This window comes from Phascolarctos cinereus, unplaced genomic scaffold (genome assembly GCF_003287225.1).
Source record: "Phascolarctos cinereus isolate Bilbo 61053 unplaced genomic scaffold, phaCin_HiC Scaffold_4;HRSCAF=312, whole genome shotgun sequence".
NCBI lineage: Eukaryota > Metazoa > Chordata > Mammalia > Diprotodontia > Phascolarctidae > Phascolarctos > Phascolarctos cinereus.
The window spans coordinates 726,301,146-726,318,009 of NW_027555847.1; the positions used below are offsets into that span (position 1 = coordinate 726,301,146).

Below are 16,864 nucleotides of genomic sequence, written 5' to 3' on the forward strand. Positions count from 1 at the left end.
AATAGTTCCTACTTTCTTTCATTATGGTGTATAAAAGGATGTGTTAGTTATTTCTCTTTTTAAATTTATTTGCAATATTTCTGTATGATAATCACGTTGTTGATTTTTATAAAGTTTCTACATGATGCTGAAAATACATGCATTCTTTAAGTGTCCAATTCAGAAGATTTTATAATAGTTTAGTTCTACTTTCTGAGCAATTTGTTCAATTGCATAATTTCCTTCTGTTTATTTTGTTAGTGTTATCTAATTTTGAGAAAGAGGCCTTAATGTCTCCTGCTATTATTTCATCACTATTTATGTATTTTTGAAATTCTATTAATTTTTTGCTTTATCAATTTATGTATTTAGGCATTTGGATCTTAGACTGTTAATGCTGATAGTGGACTTTGATCTCTGGTTCCTTTTAGCAGAATTTAATTTTCTTATTTATCTCTGATTGTATTGCAAATTTGTTATTTTTCTTCTGTTTGGTAGTGATGGGGATGGGAACTGAACCCCTAAAAGGAAAAGACCATGTGTGTGGGAACTAGACCCCAAAAAGGAAAAACCCTGGACTTTCCCTCTGGCGAAATCTCTGGCAGTCACCTGAGGCAATAATTCTATTAACAGACCTTTCATTGTGGCTATGCCCAATCTCCCACTTGTGTTCTGTTCCTTTCCAATTGACCCTGGTCACTTAACACCCTTAAATCCTATCTAGACTCCATTCTCCCTTGGTGAAGTGGTCCAGGTACCTGGTATTCTGTTCACTCCAGCTTGCTGTCCACTGCCATCCAGATCTTCCTTAAACCCTTCCTCCAGTCACCCAAAACTACTGGGCCACTCCTAGATTCTTCCCACAGCCTTTCTGTCCATCTTGTCTCCATTGAGGTGCTCAGATTCTTAAAATCTAGCCAATGTTCAGATTCCTTAAGAGTCTAGCCAATATAGCAGATCTTTAATAAACCTCGTTTCTTGCTAAAAGAAGGCTTGGGTTGAATTCTTTTTGGCAGGACCTGCGTGTTGTGATATTGAGGTCCCAGCACCCCTAAACCCTTGAACCTCAACAATAGCACGAAAGGATCTTCTCCTTTTTGGACTCACTTCATGCCTTGTGATTATGTCTCAGCTTCTCGTAGCTTATTCATTTCTATCTTTCGTTTAAGGCATGCTTAGTTTTTTATTTGTTTGTTAGCTGAAGCACAATGTGCTTAGCAGAATGCCTGGCACAGAAGAGGTACTTCTTAAATGTGTATTGGTTGATTAACATGATTCTTTTCTTTTCTTCATCAAAGCATCACTCTGTTTCTCATCGCTGAACGTTTCCATCTATTGAAGTTCAAAATTATGAGAGTTGAGTGTATATTTTCCACTAGGCCCAGGAGGTGAGAGAGGGGCTGTCTCCACAACTCTCAGTCCCACAGAGCTTTTCTCCCCCACGGTCAGGAAAAGAACCTTCTAAGCTCCTTGGGTTGTGGACCATTAAGGCTTTCCCCAACCTTAACCTGAGGCCCATCATCCCCAACCTCAGATCCAGGAGCAATCTGAATGTTCCCTAAATATTTCCCTCCCATGAGCCCTCGCTCATCCTCAGAAATCCTATAGAATACCCTTAATGTCTTTCCAACCTCTGCCCCACAGAGGGCCTCTTCTGAAACTTCTCCCTCCTTAATCTCAAATCTCTCACCTTTCATGTCTCTCTCAACAGGTAATACTGGCTCCTACTTAACTTATGTTTAAAATTTTTATTGATTGTATTTGTAATTTATGGAAGAAAACAAACATTTCTGTAACATAATATAATAAAACAAGATGATTGTGCAGGAAATTGCAAATGTATTTTGTACAACTTGGTATTTCGTCTAAATATATAATAAAGTTATCACACACATTTCTTTTGTTTTCTTCCCTTCCCCCTACCCTACACAGATGGCTACCACTAGACACAAGTATGTATTATCGACCCAGACATTTGGTTAAAGAGGCAACAAGCTAGGTGATACGTAATTATATTGTTTATTCCCTTAAGCTAGCAAACATGTAATGGAGTCAAAGCTTTCATTCTGACTGAGATTAAGCAGGATTAGAAAAGCTTTTATACATTTAGAGTTATCTGACTCATGATGTCTGTGTCACTTAAAAAAAATATATATATATATAGGCTCCACATGTTTTTAACAGAAGTATGGGAAAGGAAGTTTCTTAGCTGAATAGGTTGTAAATACAACAAGACAAGAGAAGTAACAAAGTGTCAATTGAAATTATAATCCCAGGATATCTGTGCTTCCTCTGCATGGCATATGCCAAAGGATGCCAAGATGAGAAAAGTCTCACTATTCAAGACAATATCTGGTCCAGGCATCCTGTCCTTAGTGATCACAAACAGAAAGAATGCTCTTGGTCAACCTCATTCAGTCCTGTGGTTGCTGACACAGGAAGGGGCATTCTGGTTTCACTCAGAGAACAAAGGAAAGCATATCTGTTGTGCCAGAGCACGCAAAGCATCCTGGTGGGTTGAACTCAGAGTGGGCCAAAATGTCTCTCTTAATTGACCAATGCAGGTTTTAGGTCCTTCTCAGATGCTGGGGTTCAAGATGGTTTGGGGAGGGGCCTACAGTGTGTGTGTGTGTGTGTGTGTGTGTGTGTGTGTGTGTGTGTGTGTGTGTGTATTATATGTATAAAACCATTCATACACACTTTTTCTCAGTTCTTTTTCTGAACACAGATAGTGTCTTCCTTTATATGTCCTTTGTTGTGCATTTGGGTATTTATAACAGTCAAAAAACCTTCTTTACCCAAAGTTGTTCTTAAAACAATATTGTTGTTACTCTATACAGTGTTCTCTTGGTTCTGCTCACTTTGCTCTTTGTTATTTTGTGCACATTTTTTCATGTTCTTCTAAGATGGTTGAGCTCATCCTTTCTGATAGCAAAATGGTATTCTGTCACAATCACATATCGCAAGTTGTTCAGCCATTCCCCAGTTGGTGTTCATCCCTGCAGTTTCCAGTTCTTTGCCACCACAGAGAGAGCTGCTATAAACATTTTTTAGAACACATAGGGTTTTTTTTTCATTTTCCCCTAATTGTCTTTGGAAATAAAACTTGTAGTGATATTGCTAAGTGAAAGGGTATAGACAGTTTAGTAACTGTTTGGGAATAGTTCTAGATTGCTCTTCAAAATGGTTGGGTTAGTTCACCAACAGTCAAGAAGTGTCTCAATTTCTCCACATCCCCTCCAACATTTGTTGCTTTCCCCTTCAATCCTTTCAGCTAATTTCATAGGTGTCAAATGGTATCTCAAGATTGTTTTAATTTCCATTTGTCTAACTAATACTGATCCAGAACAATTTTTATACAACTATAAATTGCTTTGATTTCATCACTGGAAAACTGCTTGTTCATATCCTTTGACCATTTATCAACCGGGGAATGACTCATATTCTTAGAGATTTGAGAGACAAAATGTGAGACCTTTATGTGAGAAACTGTCCATGAAATCCCACCCGCTGAATTTTCTGCTTTAATTCAGATCTTGGTTACATTTGTTTGATTTCTACAAAACCTTTTTAGTTTAATGTAATTGAAATGATCTATTCCACTCCACACTTGCTCTCCATCTCTTGTTTATTCATAAATTGTTTGCTTATGCATAAGTCTGATAAGCAATATGTTGCATATTCTTCAAAATTTTCTAATCATATCTCTCTTTTTATGTAGGTCATGTATGAATTTTGACTTTATCTTAGTAAATGGTGTAAGACATTGGTCTGTGTCCAATTTCTGCCAGACCACTTTGTGGTTTCCCCAACAATTAAGTCTTTCTCCTTGCCAAATGCAAGGTTACTATATTTATTTGGTGCTTTACGTTGTATTTCTACTCTATTGAGCTATCTTTCTATTTCTTTGCTATACCAGATAGTTTTGATAATTATTCCCTTACAATGTAGTTTAACTTCTGGTACTGCTAAACCTCCCTCCTTTACAATTTTTTTCAATTGTTCCTTTAACAATTTTTACTTTCAGTTCTTCCAAATAAATTTTGACATTTTTTCTAATTTTGTAAAATACCTTTTTGGCAATTTAATAGGGATGGACATTGAATATAAAAATTAGCTTAGGTAAAACTGTCATTTAAAAAAATTATATTGGGGGTCAGCTAGGTGGCACAGTGGAGAGAGCACTGGACCTGAAGTTGGGAGGACCATGTTCAAATCCGGCCTCAGGCACATAGCACTCACTAGCTATGTGACTCTTAATCTCAGTTGCCTCACCAAAAACAAAAAAAAGATAAATTAGTGTAAGTTCCAGGAGGGCAGGAACAAAACAACTTCTCCCTCAGGCCTCTTTCTCCCCTCCTCCCTCCCTGTTATCCTGATTGAGTTTCTACAGTACTTTAATTGCTTCTTTCTGGCTGCTTGCAATATTTTCTCCTTGACCTGAGAATTCTGGAATTTGGCTATAATATTCTTAGGAGTTTTCCTTTGGGGATCTCTTTTAGGAGGTGATTGGTGGATTCTTTCAATTTCTGTTTTGTCCTCTGGTTCTAAAATATCAGGGCAGCTTTCCTTGATAATTTCTTGAAAGATGATGTCTAGGCTCTTTTTTTGATCATGGCTTTCAGACAGTCCAATACATTTTAAATGATCTCTCCTGGATCTATTTTCCAGGTCAGTTGTGTTTTTCCAATGAGATATTTCACATTGTTTTCTATTTTTTTCTTTCCTCTGGTTTTGTTTTACAGTGTCTTAATTTCTCATAAAGTCACTAGCTTCCAAGTGTTTCATTCTAATTTTTAAGGAAGTATTTTCTTTAGTGAGCTGTTGGACTTCTTTTTCCATTTGGCTGTTTAAATTTTGCTTTTCAAGGGATTCTTGTCATTGGCTCTTTGGACCTTTTTTTGCCATTTTGATGAGGCTATTTTTTAAGGGTTTTTTTTCCTTCACTATTGTTTTGGGTCTCCTTTCACAAGCTATTGACTTGTTTTTCATGATTGTCTTGCATCACTCTCATTTGTCTTCCCAGTTTTTCCTCTGTCTCTCTTCCTTGCTTCTCAAAATACTTTTTGAGCTCTTCCATGGCCTGGGACCAATTCATATTTTTCTTGGTGGCATTGGAAGTAGGAGCTTTGACTTTGTTGTCTTCTTCTGGTTATATGTTTTGATCTTCTTTGTCACCAAAGAAAGATGCTACGGTCTGACTTTTTTTTACTGTTTGCTCATGATCCCAGTCAATTGCTTGAGTGTTCAACTCTTTGTCAAGGTAGGGGTGTGCTTCCAGTGTGGAGAATGTACTGTCCCCAGCTTCAGGGGTTTGTGCAGCTGTTTTCAGAGATACATCTAGGGACCTGTAAATTTTCAGTTCTTCCAAGGTGGTATGATCAAAGACGAGGTGTTTCCTGCTCTCCTGGCCTGTGCTCTGGTTTATGAGTGACCACAAGCATGCTTTTCTGCCTTGGAACTGTAAGGAGGCTTCTCTCTGCCCCAGCACCACAAGCTCTAGCACTCCAGGGCTCTTCCTTTTCCCAAGTCCGCCACCCTGAACTGTGACCCAGATCCAAGCATGGGCAAAGCAAGAGAATCCTGCCTCAGTACCAGCCAAGAGATCCCTGCAATCCTGCTCTGATCAGCCACTTGATTCCCCCTCAGTCTGTGGGCCTAGCTGAGGAAGCAGCTGCTGCCCTGGGACTACACTGGGACTGGGGCTGGGACTGAGCTTCTCTCTCACTGTGGTCAGAGACTTTTCCTACTGACCTTCTAAGTTGTCTATGGTGTTTGTGGGTTGAGAAGTCTGGAAACTGCTACAGCTGCCCATGATTCAATCCTCTGAGGGCTGCTCCAGGTTTGCTGAGGCGTGTTTTTTGCCCCTGCTGAACTACATTCCTCTCCCCTCCCAGTGCAACATACCTTTCTGATCCACCATCCAGGTTGTTTTGGGCTGGAAATTTGTTTCCTCCTCTCTTTTTGTGGGTTCTGCTGCTTTAGAATTTGTTGAGAGTCATTTTTTCCAGGTATTTGGAGGGGTTTGGAGGAGACCTCCAACAAGTCACTGCTTTTTCAGAGCTTTTTTGTTTTTTGCTCACTTTTTCTGTCTTTTTTGTGACTTGGTGTTTTTGTGTGAGAGTTGGGCTCTAGTCCTGCACCTTTCCAAGCTTTAGTGCTGGGGCTCTGGGTGTTACTGCCAATTTTCACTGGACATCTGGGCTTAGCTGTTTTCTTTTTTTGGGAGGGTAGGTTTCCCTTCTGGCTTGTAATTGGGGTGGGGTCCCCCTGTTGACCTCCCCTGTGTACAGGTTTTAGCTGTTGGCCTGTCCTGGGGTGAGGCCCTACCCTGGGTTGCTATGGAAACAAGGCCTCTCTGCTGGTAGGTCATAGAGGTAGGTCTCTCTTTTGGCCAGCCCCATAGTGGGGTATGACTTCTGGTCAGTAATGGGGTCAAGGCCTCCCTTGTGGCTTGTGCTGGGAGTGGGGTCACTAGGGGGGGCCCTGCCTAACACTACACACTGCCTACTTGTGTAAGGGGCTGCTGAGTTGCAGGAGGGCAGGGTCTTCCTGGGGGATTTCCCCAGACTTGGAGCCCTATTGCAGGCCCCCTGCTGTGAGGCTGGCTGCTGCGCTGCTGCTCTTGGATCCTGCTCCCCCCAGCCCAGTGAGAAAGACCTTTCCAGCCAGGCTTGTTGCTTGTTTTCCTAGATCAATTCTAAGGCAGTTTTCTAATGGTTGCAGAGGGCTTCAGAGGGTTCCTTCCTGAGTCTGCCATCTTGACACTTGAACAGGCTTCAAAGCTGGAGAGAGGCCAAGATAGGCTTTCAGGGGGGCAGCAGAGCTGAAGAAAAGGGAGGGGAGCATGTGGAAGGAGGGAGGGAGCAGATGAGCAGCCTGGGGAGAGGGAAGGAGCCATAGAGGGTGAGGGTCAGAGATTGGGCAGGGGCTCCCCAGGCAGAAGAGCAGGGAGGGAGGAAGGGAGGAAGGGGCCTGATGTAGAAGTTATCTCTGTCTCTGTCCTCACCAGGCACCTGTGGAGCCCAGAGGGGAGGGCACAGTGGGAGCAGAGCCTGGGGGTTTTTGTCTCACTTCCCCATCAGTCTGTGTCACTGTGAACTTTAGCATTATCATCCCACACCTGACAGTAATAATCAGCCTCATCCTCAGCCTGGAGCCCAGAGATGCTCAGGGTGGCCTTGTTCCCTGAGTTAGAGCCAGAGAATCTGTCAGGGATCCCGGAGGGCCTGTTACTATCTCTATAAATCATCAGCTTAGGGGCCTGGCCAGGTTTCTGCTGGTACCAGTGTACATATTTACTACCAATTCCATCCCCAGCACAGGAGATGGAGGCTGTCTCTCCCAGGCGTTTGGAAACTGAAGGTGGCTGAGTCAGCACATAGGAGGCCCCAGAACCTACAAGGAGAAGAAAGAACATTGGTCAGAGGCAGGGGCCTCTCTCCCCAGGGGGATGCTGGGTCCTCAAGTAGCTTCAGGAAGAGCTCAGGGCAGGCCTGGCCTGAGACATTGTGGGGCCTGAGGTAGAGGGAGGAGTCCCTGGGAAGCCTCACCTGTGTAGACAGTCAGGAGTGAGAACAGCAGAGAGATCCAGGCCATGGTCAAGGTTCCTCCCAGAGCTCAGTGTCCTGAGGCTCCCAGCTGGGGCTGGGCTCCCCCAGGGCTCTCTTAAGACTAGCCCAGGCTCTGCAGGGAGGAGGGCCCCACATGCAAATGTGTTCCTGTTCTGCATCCCTGAAGGTGGGGCCTCAGGTAAGGACTGACTGAGCCTGTGGGCTCCTGGGGTTGAGGGGGCAGGTCCTTCTTCTGGCAGGGGAAGGTCATCATGGCCCTGAGGTCATTTTCTACTCTGAGATTCTGGGATTCTGGGAGTCAGGTTCATTCCTCCCCAGGTCTGTGTCTGGTGCTCCAGGACCTTGTCAATGTAACTGAACTGTTTTCTCCTGCTGGACCTTCCCTGTGCACTGGGGCCTTCTCACCATGGACAATCCTTCGGCCATGCTGCCCCCTCCTCCCTTTGGTCAGTTCACTGAGGACCTGCTTGGGGAGAGCCAGGTTTCCTTCCCCTCCAGCTGTGCCTGTAACTCTGGAGGCTTCAGAAACACCCTGGGATGGTGCCTTCTCTCCCCCATCGTTATGAACCCCTTTCATGGGGTATCTTCCCCTCTTATAATGTAAGGTCCATGGCGGGGGGCAGCTAGGTGGCACATTGGATAGAACACTGGCCCCAGAGTCAGGAGAACCCGAGTTGAAATCCAGTCTTAGGCACATAACACTTACTTGCTGTGTGACTCTGGGCAAGTCACTTAACCCCAATTGCCTCACCACAAAAATAAAAATGTAAGCTCAGTGAGGCCATGGACTCTCCATTTATTTGCATTGGTACCCCCAGCACAGAGCCTGGTACACAGAAAGAGATTAATAAATGCTTCTTGCTTTGTCCTGCCCCCAATCCCAAGCTGCCTTATGACCATCCAAAGAAATAATTACAACAGAGAGTGTGCCCAGCTTCTGCCCCAAATCCCTATGCTCCTGCTGCTCAGGCCAGAGGAAGAAAGCCAGGCACACCTTCACTGTGGGCCTCACTTCCCCATTGGTGACATGAGGGGGATTGGACCAAGGATCTCTAAGCTCCCTTCCAGCTCTGGCCTTCAGTGGGCTAACCAAGATCTCAAGATTCTGAGCAGATTCCCCACAGACTGAAAGCCTTAGGGAGACAAAGGTAGGGCAGTGTGTGAGAAAACATATTTAAATTTTATTTATTTAATTTTATTTATATAATATTCAGACAATAGGATACTAGCAGGTCAGCACTTTCTCCATATTCAGAGTATCCTCTTAGAAGGTCTTATCTCCTGCCTTCTGCGAATGATGCTTCAAGCCAGATGGGGATTGAGAGATCTCTCTGGGCGCCACAGTCCCACCATCAGAGTCAGGGAGACCACCCAGACTCCAGACCTAGGACACATGCTGAGCCTCAGAGGGCCTGGGGGAGTCCTCCCAGCCTCAGCTCACGCTGGGGCTCAGCCCTCCTGGGATCATTGTCCCTGGGCCGGGCCTCCCTTTTCATTCTGTCCTGAAACATGGAAGGATTGAGATGTCTGCTGATGGAAAAGGAACTCCACAGGAAGGTGGTCACAGATCTTGGAAGCAAGTGTGGATTTTGGACAGCTTTGGTCTTTGGCTGAGAAGGAAAAAAAGATAGAGAGAAAGAAAGCACAGACTTTGCCTCTTCTCTGATGTCAGAGCTGATCATCCCTTCCAGTCTGACTATATGGAGAACATAAAGCCATGTAACACAGACATCCTGATTCAGGATTTAAATGTCTTCCTAAAATTGCTTGATTCAATTAGAGTGAAAGCTGTGGCTTCATGTACATGTCAGTAACTTAAAGGAATAAACAATGTGAATTTACTCATCACCTGGCTTGTTGTCCCTTTAACTTTCAGGTGGACACAATAAATACTAAATGCTGGCTGTCCCTGTGGGGCTGAGCCCACACCCACCATCAGGCAGATCACAAAGATCTGGGAATGGAGGGAGATGTGGGGAGGGGGAAGTTGGAGGCCCTTTCTTGCTGCAGCCCCCTCTTCTGCCTGAGGCCTTTCCTCATCCCCCAACCCACAGGTGAGAGGGCCCTCCCCCCCAGCTCCCTGGCATTTGTCTGTGTTGTTCTTCCCCATTCAGGGGCATCTGGGCTCCTCCAGTACAAGGGAAGCGCCCTGAAAACAGAGACTGTTCCTGTTTGGTATTGTGCCCCCAGCACCCGGCACAGTGCCTGGCACTGGGTAAGTGCTGAACACTTGGTTATCCTGTGATCTTTCTGTGCATTTGTAGTATCTGAGGGTGTTGTTGAAAGTCTGTGGCCTAAGGGAATTCTGAAGTGTCCCATAAAAAGAGAGGGAGGCTCTCCATCTGCCCCAGTTCAGTGGGAGGGTCTGGGAAGGCAGCATCAGCTGAGCCTCCCCCAGGCCACACAACAGAAGACCAGGAGCTTAGGGGCCAGGAGCCCCAGGGGGCATTTCCAGCCCAGCTCAGCCCCAAACTCAATCTAATGTCTCCCTCTGGTGGCCACAGGGCCCATGGCGGCCCCAGGGAAGGTCAGGAGATCACAGGATAAGGCTTTTCCACCCTTGAGTCATGATTGAATGCCCACCCCCCATCTCTGGCCCAGTTCTCTCATTGGTCCTTTTTCTCCCCGCTTTCTATTGTTTTCTCTTCATCCTTCTCTTCTTACCTAACATGGGTTCAATCTCTTCTAGGCACCTTCCTTGTCTGAGGTTGAGCCCGTCAGGGCCTCATTACTGGGCTTTCTTCCTCTTTTAAATGTGTCAGTGTCTGTAGGAAGATGAGGGCATCTCTCTGCTTCATTCAGTAGGCATCCTATGGCCCAGGGGTGTAGAAATGACTGCTTTTAGGTGAACCAAGGCATCCAAGACTGAGAGAGAAAGTTGGGGAGAAAGAGAGAGAAATGGCTTTTGTGGCAAAGTGTTGGGAACTTGGAAGCACCTCAGAGAATGTGGAGATGTGGGACATGAACTCTCAGAAGTGAAGCCTCCTCAAAAGGTCAATAATTCTTGATTCTTACTTTCAAAATCCTCCCCCACTCAGACCGTATTTTTAAGCATGTAACAGAAAAAATAAGCCCTGCCCCTCTTCCCCCCCAACCTGAGTGGTTTGCCCTTGGCTTCCTGGCTTTTTCCTTGTCTTTGAATTTTGAGTCTGGAATGTAAGCCCCACCTCCCAGTTAGAATGTAAGCCCACCCCCAGTTAGGCGGAATAAGGGATAGTGGTTGGCAGAGAATTGTTTGCCTGCTGCATGGGGATTTGTTTGCCTTAGAGTTGAGAAGGCATCTCCTGTTGCATACCGGCCTCTCTGTCCCTTGTATCAAAGGAACAGACAGCCATCTGGTGAGATTGTGATAAAGGTAACCTTTGCTTTCCACCTTGAGAAGTCTCTGAGTTCAATTTGGGTTAGGGTCACTGTCCCACACAGAGAGGACTGTTCAGTTTGGTCCAAGAGGAGAGTACATGGAAGCAGGGGGAGAAGCCCGACTCTGCAGGGTCAGGAGAGCTGGGATCAGGGACAGTGCCAGGCTTAGCTGAGGCTCAGGGCTGACCCCAAGATGTCCAAGACTGAGGGATGTCCAGGTCACACTCATCTCCTCAGACATGCCTGACCTGTAGTCTCCCTCTGTCCCTGTACCAGGAGAGGTGGACAGAGACAGGAACAGGAAATCTCCCTACCTTGGGAGGACAGGAGCCTTTGTGATGCCCCTGATCGTGGACTTGAGAGTTTGCTGCCTGATTAAGTCACTCAGAGAAGAGGATGTGAGCTGCAGAGGGCGTTAGGGAGAGGGAGAATCATTATCCCTGTCCCACAGCCTCAGGAAGAAGCCTCAGTCCTTGGATGAGGGCTTCCTCTGACCCTCCATACTTCCTCTATCCCTGAAGGGCTGTGGGCTGCTCTCTCTCCCTCCCTACTTGAAAGAGACCTGTAACAGGTTTTGTGTCTGTGAGGCCAGAAGGAGCTGGCCGAGGTTGGTGAGGATGAATCCTCCAGAGACCTAGAGATGCCAGGGCCAGGGAGGAGCAGATTAGGTAAAATGTTCGCCAAACATTGTGAGGCAGGCTATGGAACACAAAGGGGACTGTGGTTCTCTGAGCTCGGGAACAAGAAGGCAGCCCTAAGAAGCCAGCTAGGACACCCTCATGGACTCTTCCAAGCCTTCTCTCCAAGGGCTAAGATAAGTCTGCTGGGTCCTATCTCAGGGAGCTCACCTGAAATCTCTCTATGGAATGCCCTGGTATTGCAAGGAGCCACTGAAGATTCAGCACGTTGTGTGTTCTTATCTGTGTGTGGACAGCAGGACCTTCTTTGTGATTGTGAGGGGAATGTATGGAACTGTCCTCCAGTTACCTTCCAGAGCTGTTATACCGTTGTCCAAGAACAATGTTGAAGGTGTGAAAAATGATTTCTCTTGGTAATCTGTGTCTTGGAGACTCAGAGCTCCCAAACCCTGCTTCTGCTGCAAAGTTCTTCAGAAAGACATTACTGATAATGAGATTGCATTAACTCTTCTTATCCTTGTGAAACCTAACCCAAGCCTGGATTGATTTTATCCTCCTCAGGCTTTGGTGGAGATACGTTCTTGTGCCTAGATAGCTCCAGATGGTCTGATAGAACAGGTCATGATTAAATGACCTAAGTCATGTACTCAAAACCTCATTTTAATACAGCCCACCTCTCAGTATGTTGACCAATCAGGGCTGATTGGCACCCCTTAGGAACACCTAATCTCTGAAGGGCATAACCCTGTACCACTAAATCCCAAATTGAGGCAGTTGTGAACTGGCCCCCTTGGGGGGCAGCTTTGGACTGAACTCTCAGGCAATGAATGTCAAGCCAGCTTGAGAGAAATTAAACCGTGGACACTCGTACCCTGATTTTGTTTGTCTCTTTCTTAAAACAGAATATATAATTGGTGTTTTGGACTACTGTGGATTTGGCCTGTGATTTGGGGCAGCTTTTCACCCCATCAGCACTGGGATTGGTCACTCACAAGACTTCTTTTTCTCCTGAGGTCTCAGCTTTGAAGGGAGGGTGAGTCTTATCCCCCAAATCCCTGCTCCTTGGCTACTGGGCTCCTCATATTAGAGCACAGTCCATTTTTCTCCCCGTGGCTCTGGGGGCAAAGGTCTAGACTGGTCTCCTAGAAAGGAAGGATATCCTCTGCAATTTGGCTATGGGTCAGTCAGAGTAAATTGGCATATGAAAAATTGTATTGCAATCCAAATTGGTTGCTTTTAGAAGGATGTGGAACTAAAGGATAACTCTGAATTTTGACCAGCCTGATTCTAATTCTCAATTGGTTTATCTTTAAAACAAACTAAGCCTAAAAAGTCAACCAGAAAATTAGACCTGTGGGCACTCTGTCCTGTCATTCTATCCATGTCTCTGTGTCTCTGTGTGTTTGTAAATTGTTTCATGTTTGTGGTGAAAGACTTAGAATGCCGCCAGAAAACTTCTAAGGCCTGCAATTACAGAGAACATTGAGAAAGAACTCCCACCTCAGGCTTTGAGTGGGAGATTAAGACCTTTTTTGGGGGTCCCAACACTGGTCTAGTTGGGATACCAGAATAAAGTTAGATGCTGAGTAGTGGAATCAAAAAGCCGGGAGACTCCCAGAAGTGAGTGGAAGGTGAAATCAGAGCAGCAAGCAGCCTTTTAGACTGACAAGAATCTAAGCCAGGCAGCCCAAGCTAGCTGAGAGTTTGAATCCAGGTTTAAATAGATCCAAAGCTGAAGTTTGTACTTTATGCTTAAATTAAATCTAGAGAACTGTCGTTGCACCGCTCCCACCAATACATCTGATATCAGGGTCATGTGTTTAAGACTGCAAAAATAAGAGTTTTTCTGCCTCTTAAGCAATTACTTTGGGATTTCAATGATTTATTTAGAATGCATATTAACATTATGAAAGCTGTTTGTGAAAGGTGTGGGAGAAATATAGCCCTCTTCTTTTAGGTGTTAACTCCCTCCAGATTCTATAAAGTGAAGACCCAGGACAAAATTGGGGTAAGCATAAATTTTAATTTGGAATGTAAAGGAAAGTGGCGGAAGTTTGAGTGATGGGCTTGACATATTAGGAAAGACAACAGAGGTGTGAGCAAGAATATGAGTGGTAGAAAAAATAGAGGATAGATGGGAGTGGGGCAGTCAGCAGCAAGCCCATGAGCCCTAAGCTCCCCCTCCCATCCTTGGATGGTTGTTCTGGGTGCCTTTGTGCCAGCTTCGGATGGTTTGAGCATGTTGAGTAGGTGTGAGGAAGTTTGATTTTAAGTACAGAGACTGAATATGAAAATGTTGTAGCTTGATTTGAAAACCAATAAAGTTATAGAGGATTAGAAGGCATTATGTCCACTTACCTTTCAGGATAAAGATGGAAGAAGGCCTTATTAAGTCGAACGCTACAGAAATATTGGCTATGGCAAAGATATTGCTTGTCATATTCTGAGGTTATTATATAAAATCTTAAAATGTTTCCTGTACTGGAATTCTGGAGGTTTATGCCTGGGGAAATTAGGCACACTTAGGTCTTTTGTTTCCTGGGGCAAAAGCAGCAGTTAGACTAGGATCTTCTCCAAGCCTTCCCTACAAGAGCTGAGATAGGTTTGCTGGGCACTATCTCAGGGAGCTCACCTGAAATCTGTCTTTGGAGTGCTCTGATACAGCAGGAAGCCAGTGAGGATTCACCAGGCTGTGTGTTCTTTGCCCTGTGTGGACAGCAGAGCTTTCCATGTGACTCTGAGGGGAATGTATGGTAGTCTCCTCCTGTTACCTTTCAGAGTTGTCATACCTGTGCCAAGAACCGAATTCTGTTTGTTGTTTTGATGAAACCTCTGGTAAAGGGTGAACCCCATTCTGTTTGTTCTCCTTTGACAAAACCTGTGGTTAAGAGGGGAACCTGATTCTGTTTGTTTCTTTAGACCAACCCTCTGGTAAGGTTGACAGTTATGGTACCCTGACTCAGATAGGACATTGACTAGAGACTGGATCCTTCCCCCAACAGCACTGGAGTAAATATCCTTGGTGACCCCAGGTTTCTTTAATGAGGCTCAAAGCAGAGACCACCAAGGTCAGCAGAGACCAGAGCTTCACTCACAGAGTGTCTCATAGAGTAATTAGTCTTGACTTGTTCAATTCTCAATTTTAAAGAATTGTTTTCCTCAGTGAGCTTTTGCATTTCCTTTCCCATTTAGCCAGTTCTATTTTTTTAAGGAGTTGTTTTCCTTGGTGAATTTTTGTATATCTTTCCCCATGCTAGTGACTCTTTTTTCATGATTCTCTTGTATTACTCCCATTTCTTTCCCCAATTTTTGTTCTCATTCTCTGTAATTTGTGAAATCCTTTCTAAGTTCTTCAAGGAATTCTCTTTGGGCCTGAGACTAAATTAGATTTTTCTTTGAGGCTTCACGTGTAGCCATTTTGACACTGTTGTTCTTCTTGAAGTTTATGCCTTCTGCTCCCTATCACTATAGTAACTTTCCGTAGCCATTGTTTTTTGCTCACTTTTTCTGTCTTTTCTTTGACTTGGTGTTTTCATGTGAGAGTTAGGCTCTGGTCCTCCATTGTCCCAAGCTGTAGTGCTGGGGCTCTGGGTCTGACTGCTGGCATTCACTGGGCATCAGGGCTTAGTTGCCCGCTGGCTCTCTCTGCAGGGCAGGATCTCTTCTGGCTGTCCTGGGGGGAGGGGCCTGTTGGATTCCCCTGGATGTGGGTTTAGATGTTGCCTTGCCCGAGGGGTGGGGTCCTGAAGCTGGGTTGCTATGGAAACATAGTCTCTCCATTGGCCAGTCCCAGGACAGGGCTTCACTAGTGGTCAGCAATGGAGTCAAGGCCTTCCTGGTCACTTGTGCTGGGGGTGGAGTCAGTGGGGCAGGGTGTGGCAGAGCTGCAGGGACTTCTGGCTAGTGGCTTGGAGGAGGGTGGGGCCTCCCTGGTGGATTGTCCCAGACTTGGAGCCCTGCAGCAGGCCCCCTGCTGTGAGGCTGGCTGCTGCTGCTGCCCTTGGACTTCACTGTCCTTCCAGTCCAGTGAGACAGACCTTTCCTGGGGGGCCTTCTAAGCTGCTTCCCTGATCCCAGATCAGGCTGAGAAAGTTTTCTAGGTGTTTAGAGCAGAGTTTGGGAGGGTTCAGAGGGTTCCTTCAGTATTCCTCCAGCTTGGTACCTGACCATCCTTCAAAACTGGGGAGAGGCCAGAATAGGCTTTCAGGGGACAGCACAGCTGAAGGAACCAGAGGGGAGCATGTGGAGGGAGGGAGGGAGGGAGCAGATGTGGGCCTGGGGTAGGGGAATGAGCCTTAGGGAGGGAGGGTCAGAGAGTGGGAAAGGGCCACCCAGGGAGTGGGGGGGGTGGAAGGGGTCTGAGGGAGAAGTTGTCTCTGTCCTGTGCTTACCAGGCACCTCTGGAGCCCAGAGGGGAGGGCACAGTGGGAGCAGAGCCTGAGGGGTTTTTGTCTCACTTCCCCATCAGTCTGTGTCACTGTGAGCTTTAGCATTATTATCCCAGTGCTGACAGTAATAATCAGCCTCATCCTCAGCCTGGAGCCCAGAGATGCTCAGGATGGCTGTGTTCCCTGAGCTGGAGCCAGAGAATCTGTCAGGGATCCCCGAGGGCCTGTTGTTATTACTATAAATCACCAGCTTAGGGGCCTGGCCAGGTTTTTGCTGGTACCAGTCTACACTATAACTACTGGATCCAACCCCGGCACAGGAGATGAAGGCTGTCTCTCCCAGGCTTTTGGACACTGAAAGTGGCTGAGTCAGCACATTGGAGGCCCTAGAACCTGCAAAGAGAAGGAAGAAGACATTGGTCTGAGACAGGGGCCTCTCTCCCCAAGGGGAGGCTGGATCCTCCAGAAACTTTGGGATGATTCCAGAGAAGGCCCGGCCTGAGACATTGTGGGGCCTGGACCCAGGGAGGAGTCCCTGGGAAGCCTCACCTGTGTAGACAGTCAGGAGTGAGAACAGCAAAGAGATCCAGGCCATGGTCAAGGTTCTTCCCAGAGCTCAGTGTCCTGAGGCTCCCAGCTGGGGCTGGGCTCCCCCAGGGCTCTCTTAAGACCAGCCCAGGTCCTGCAGGGTGGAGGGCCCCACATGCAAATCTGTTCCTGCTCTGGATCCCTGCAGGAGGGGCCTCAGGGGAGGCCTGACTGTGGGCTCCTGGGGCAGAGGGGGCAGCTCCTTCTTCTGGCAGGGGAGGGTCATCATGGCCCTGAGGTCATTTCCTACTCTGACACTCTGGGATTCTGGGAGTCAGGTTCATTCTTCCCCAGGCTCTGTGTCTGCTGCTCCAGGACCTTGTCAGTGTCACTGAGC

At 46.2% G+C, this 16,864-nt stretch overlaps 1 pseudogene and 1 gene segment (V, D, J or C); both read right to left on the reverse strand.

The window, feature by feature from the left end:
* LOC110202566 (immunoglobulin lambda-1 light chain-like) overlaps window positions 1-7,642 on the reverse strand; it is a 157,132-nt pseudogene extending 149,490 nt beyond the window's left edge. The window contains exons 1-2 of the transcript XR_013486518.1: window positions 7,533-7,642; window positions 7,082-7,377 (exon numbers count right to left, since the gene is read on the reverse strand). The product of XR_013486518.1 is annotated as an immunoglobulin lambda-1 light chain-like (transcript). The remainder of the gene's footprint in view (window positions 1-7,081; window positions 7,378-7,532) is intronic.
* Window positions 7,643-16,000: 8,358 nt separating this feature from the next.
* On the reverse strand, window positions 16,001-16,598 carry LOC110202568 (immunoglobulin lambda variable 3-9-like). The segment is given in 2 exon segments: window positions 16,001-16,332; window positions 16,489-16,598. Coding segments are annotated over 2 exon segments (363 nt in total).
* Between the last annotated feature and the right edge of the window lie 266 nt (window positions 16,599-16,864).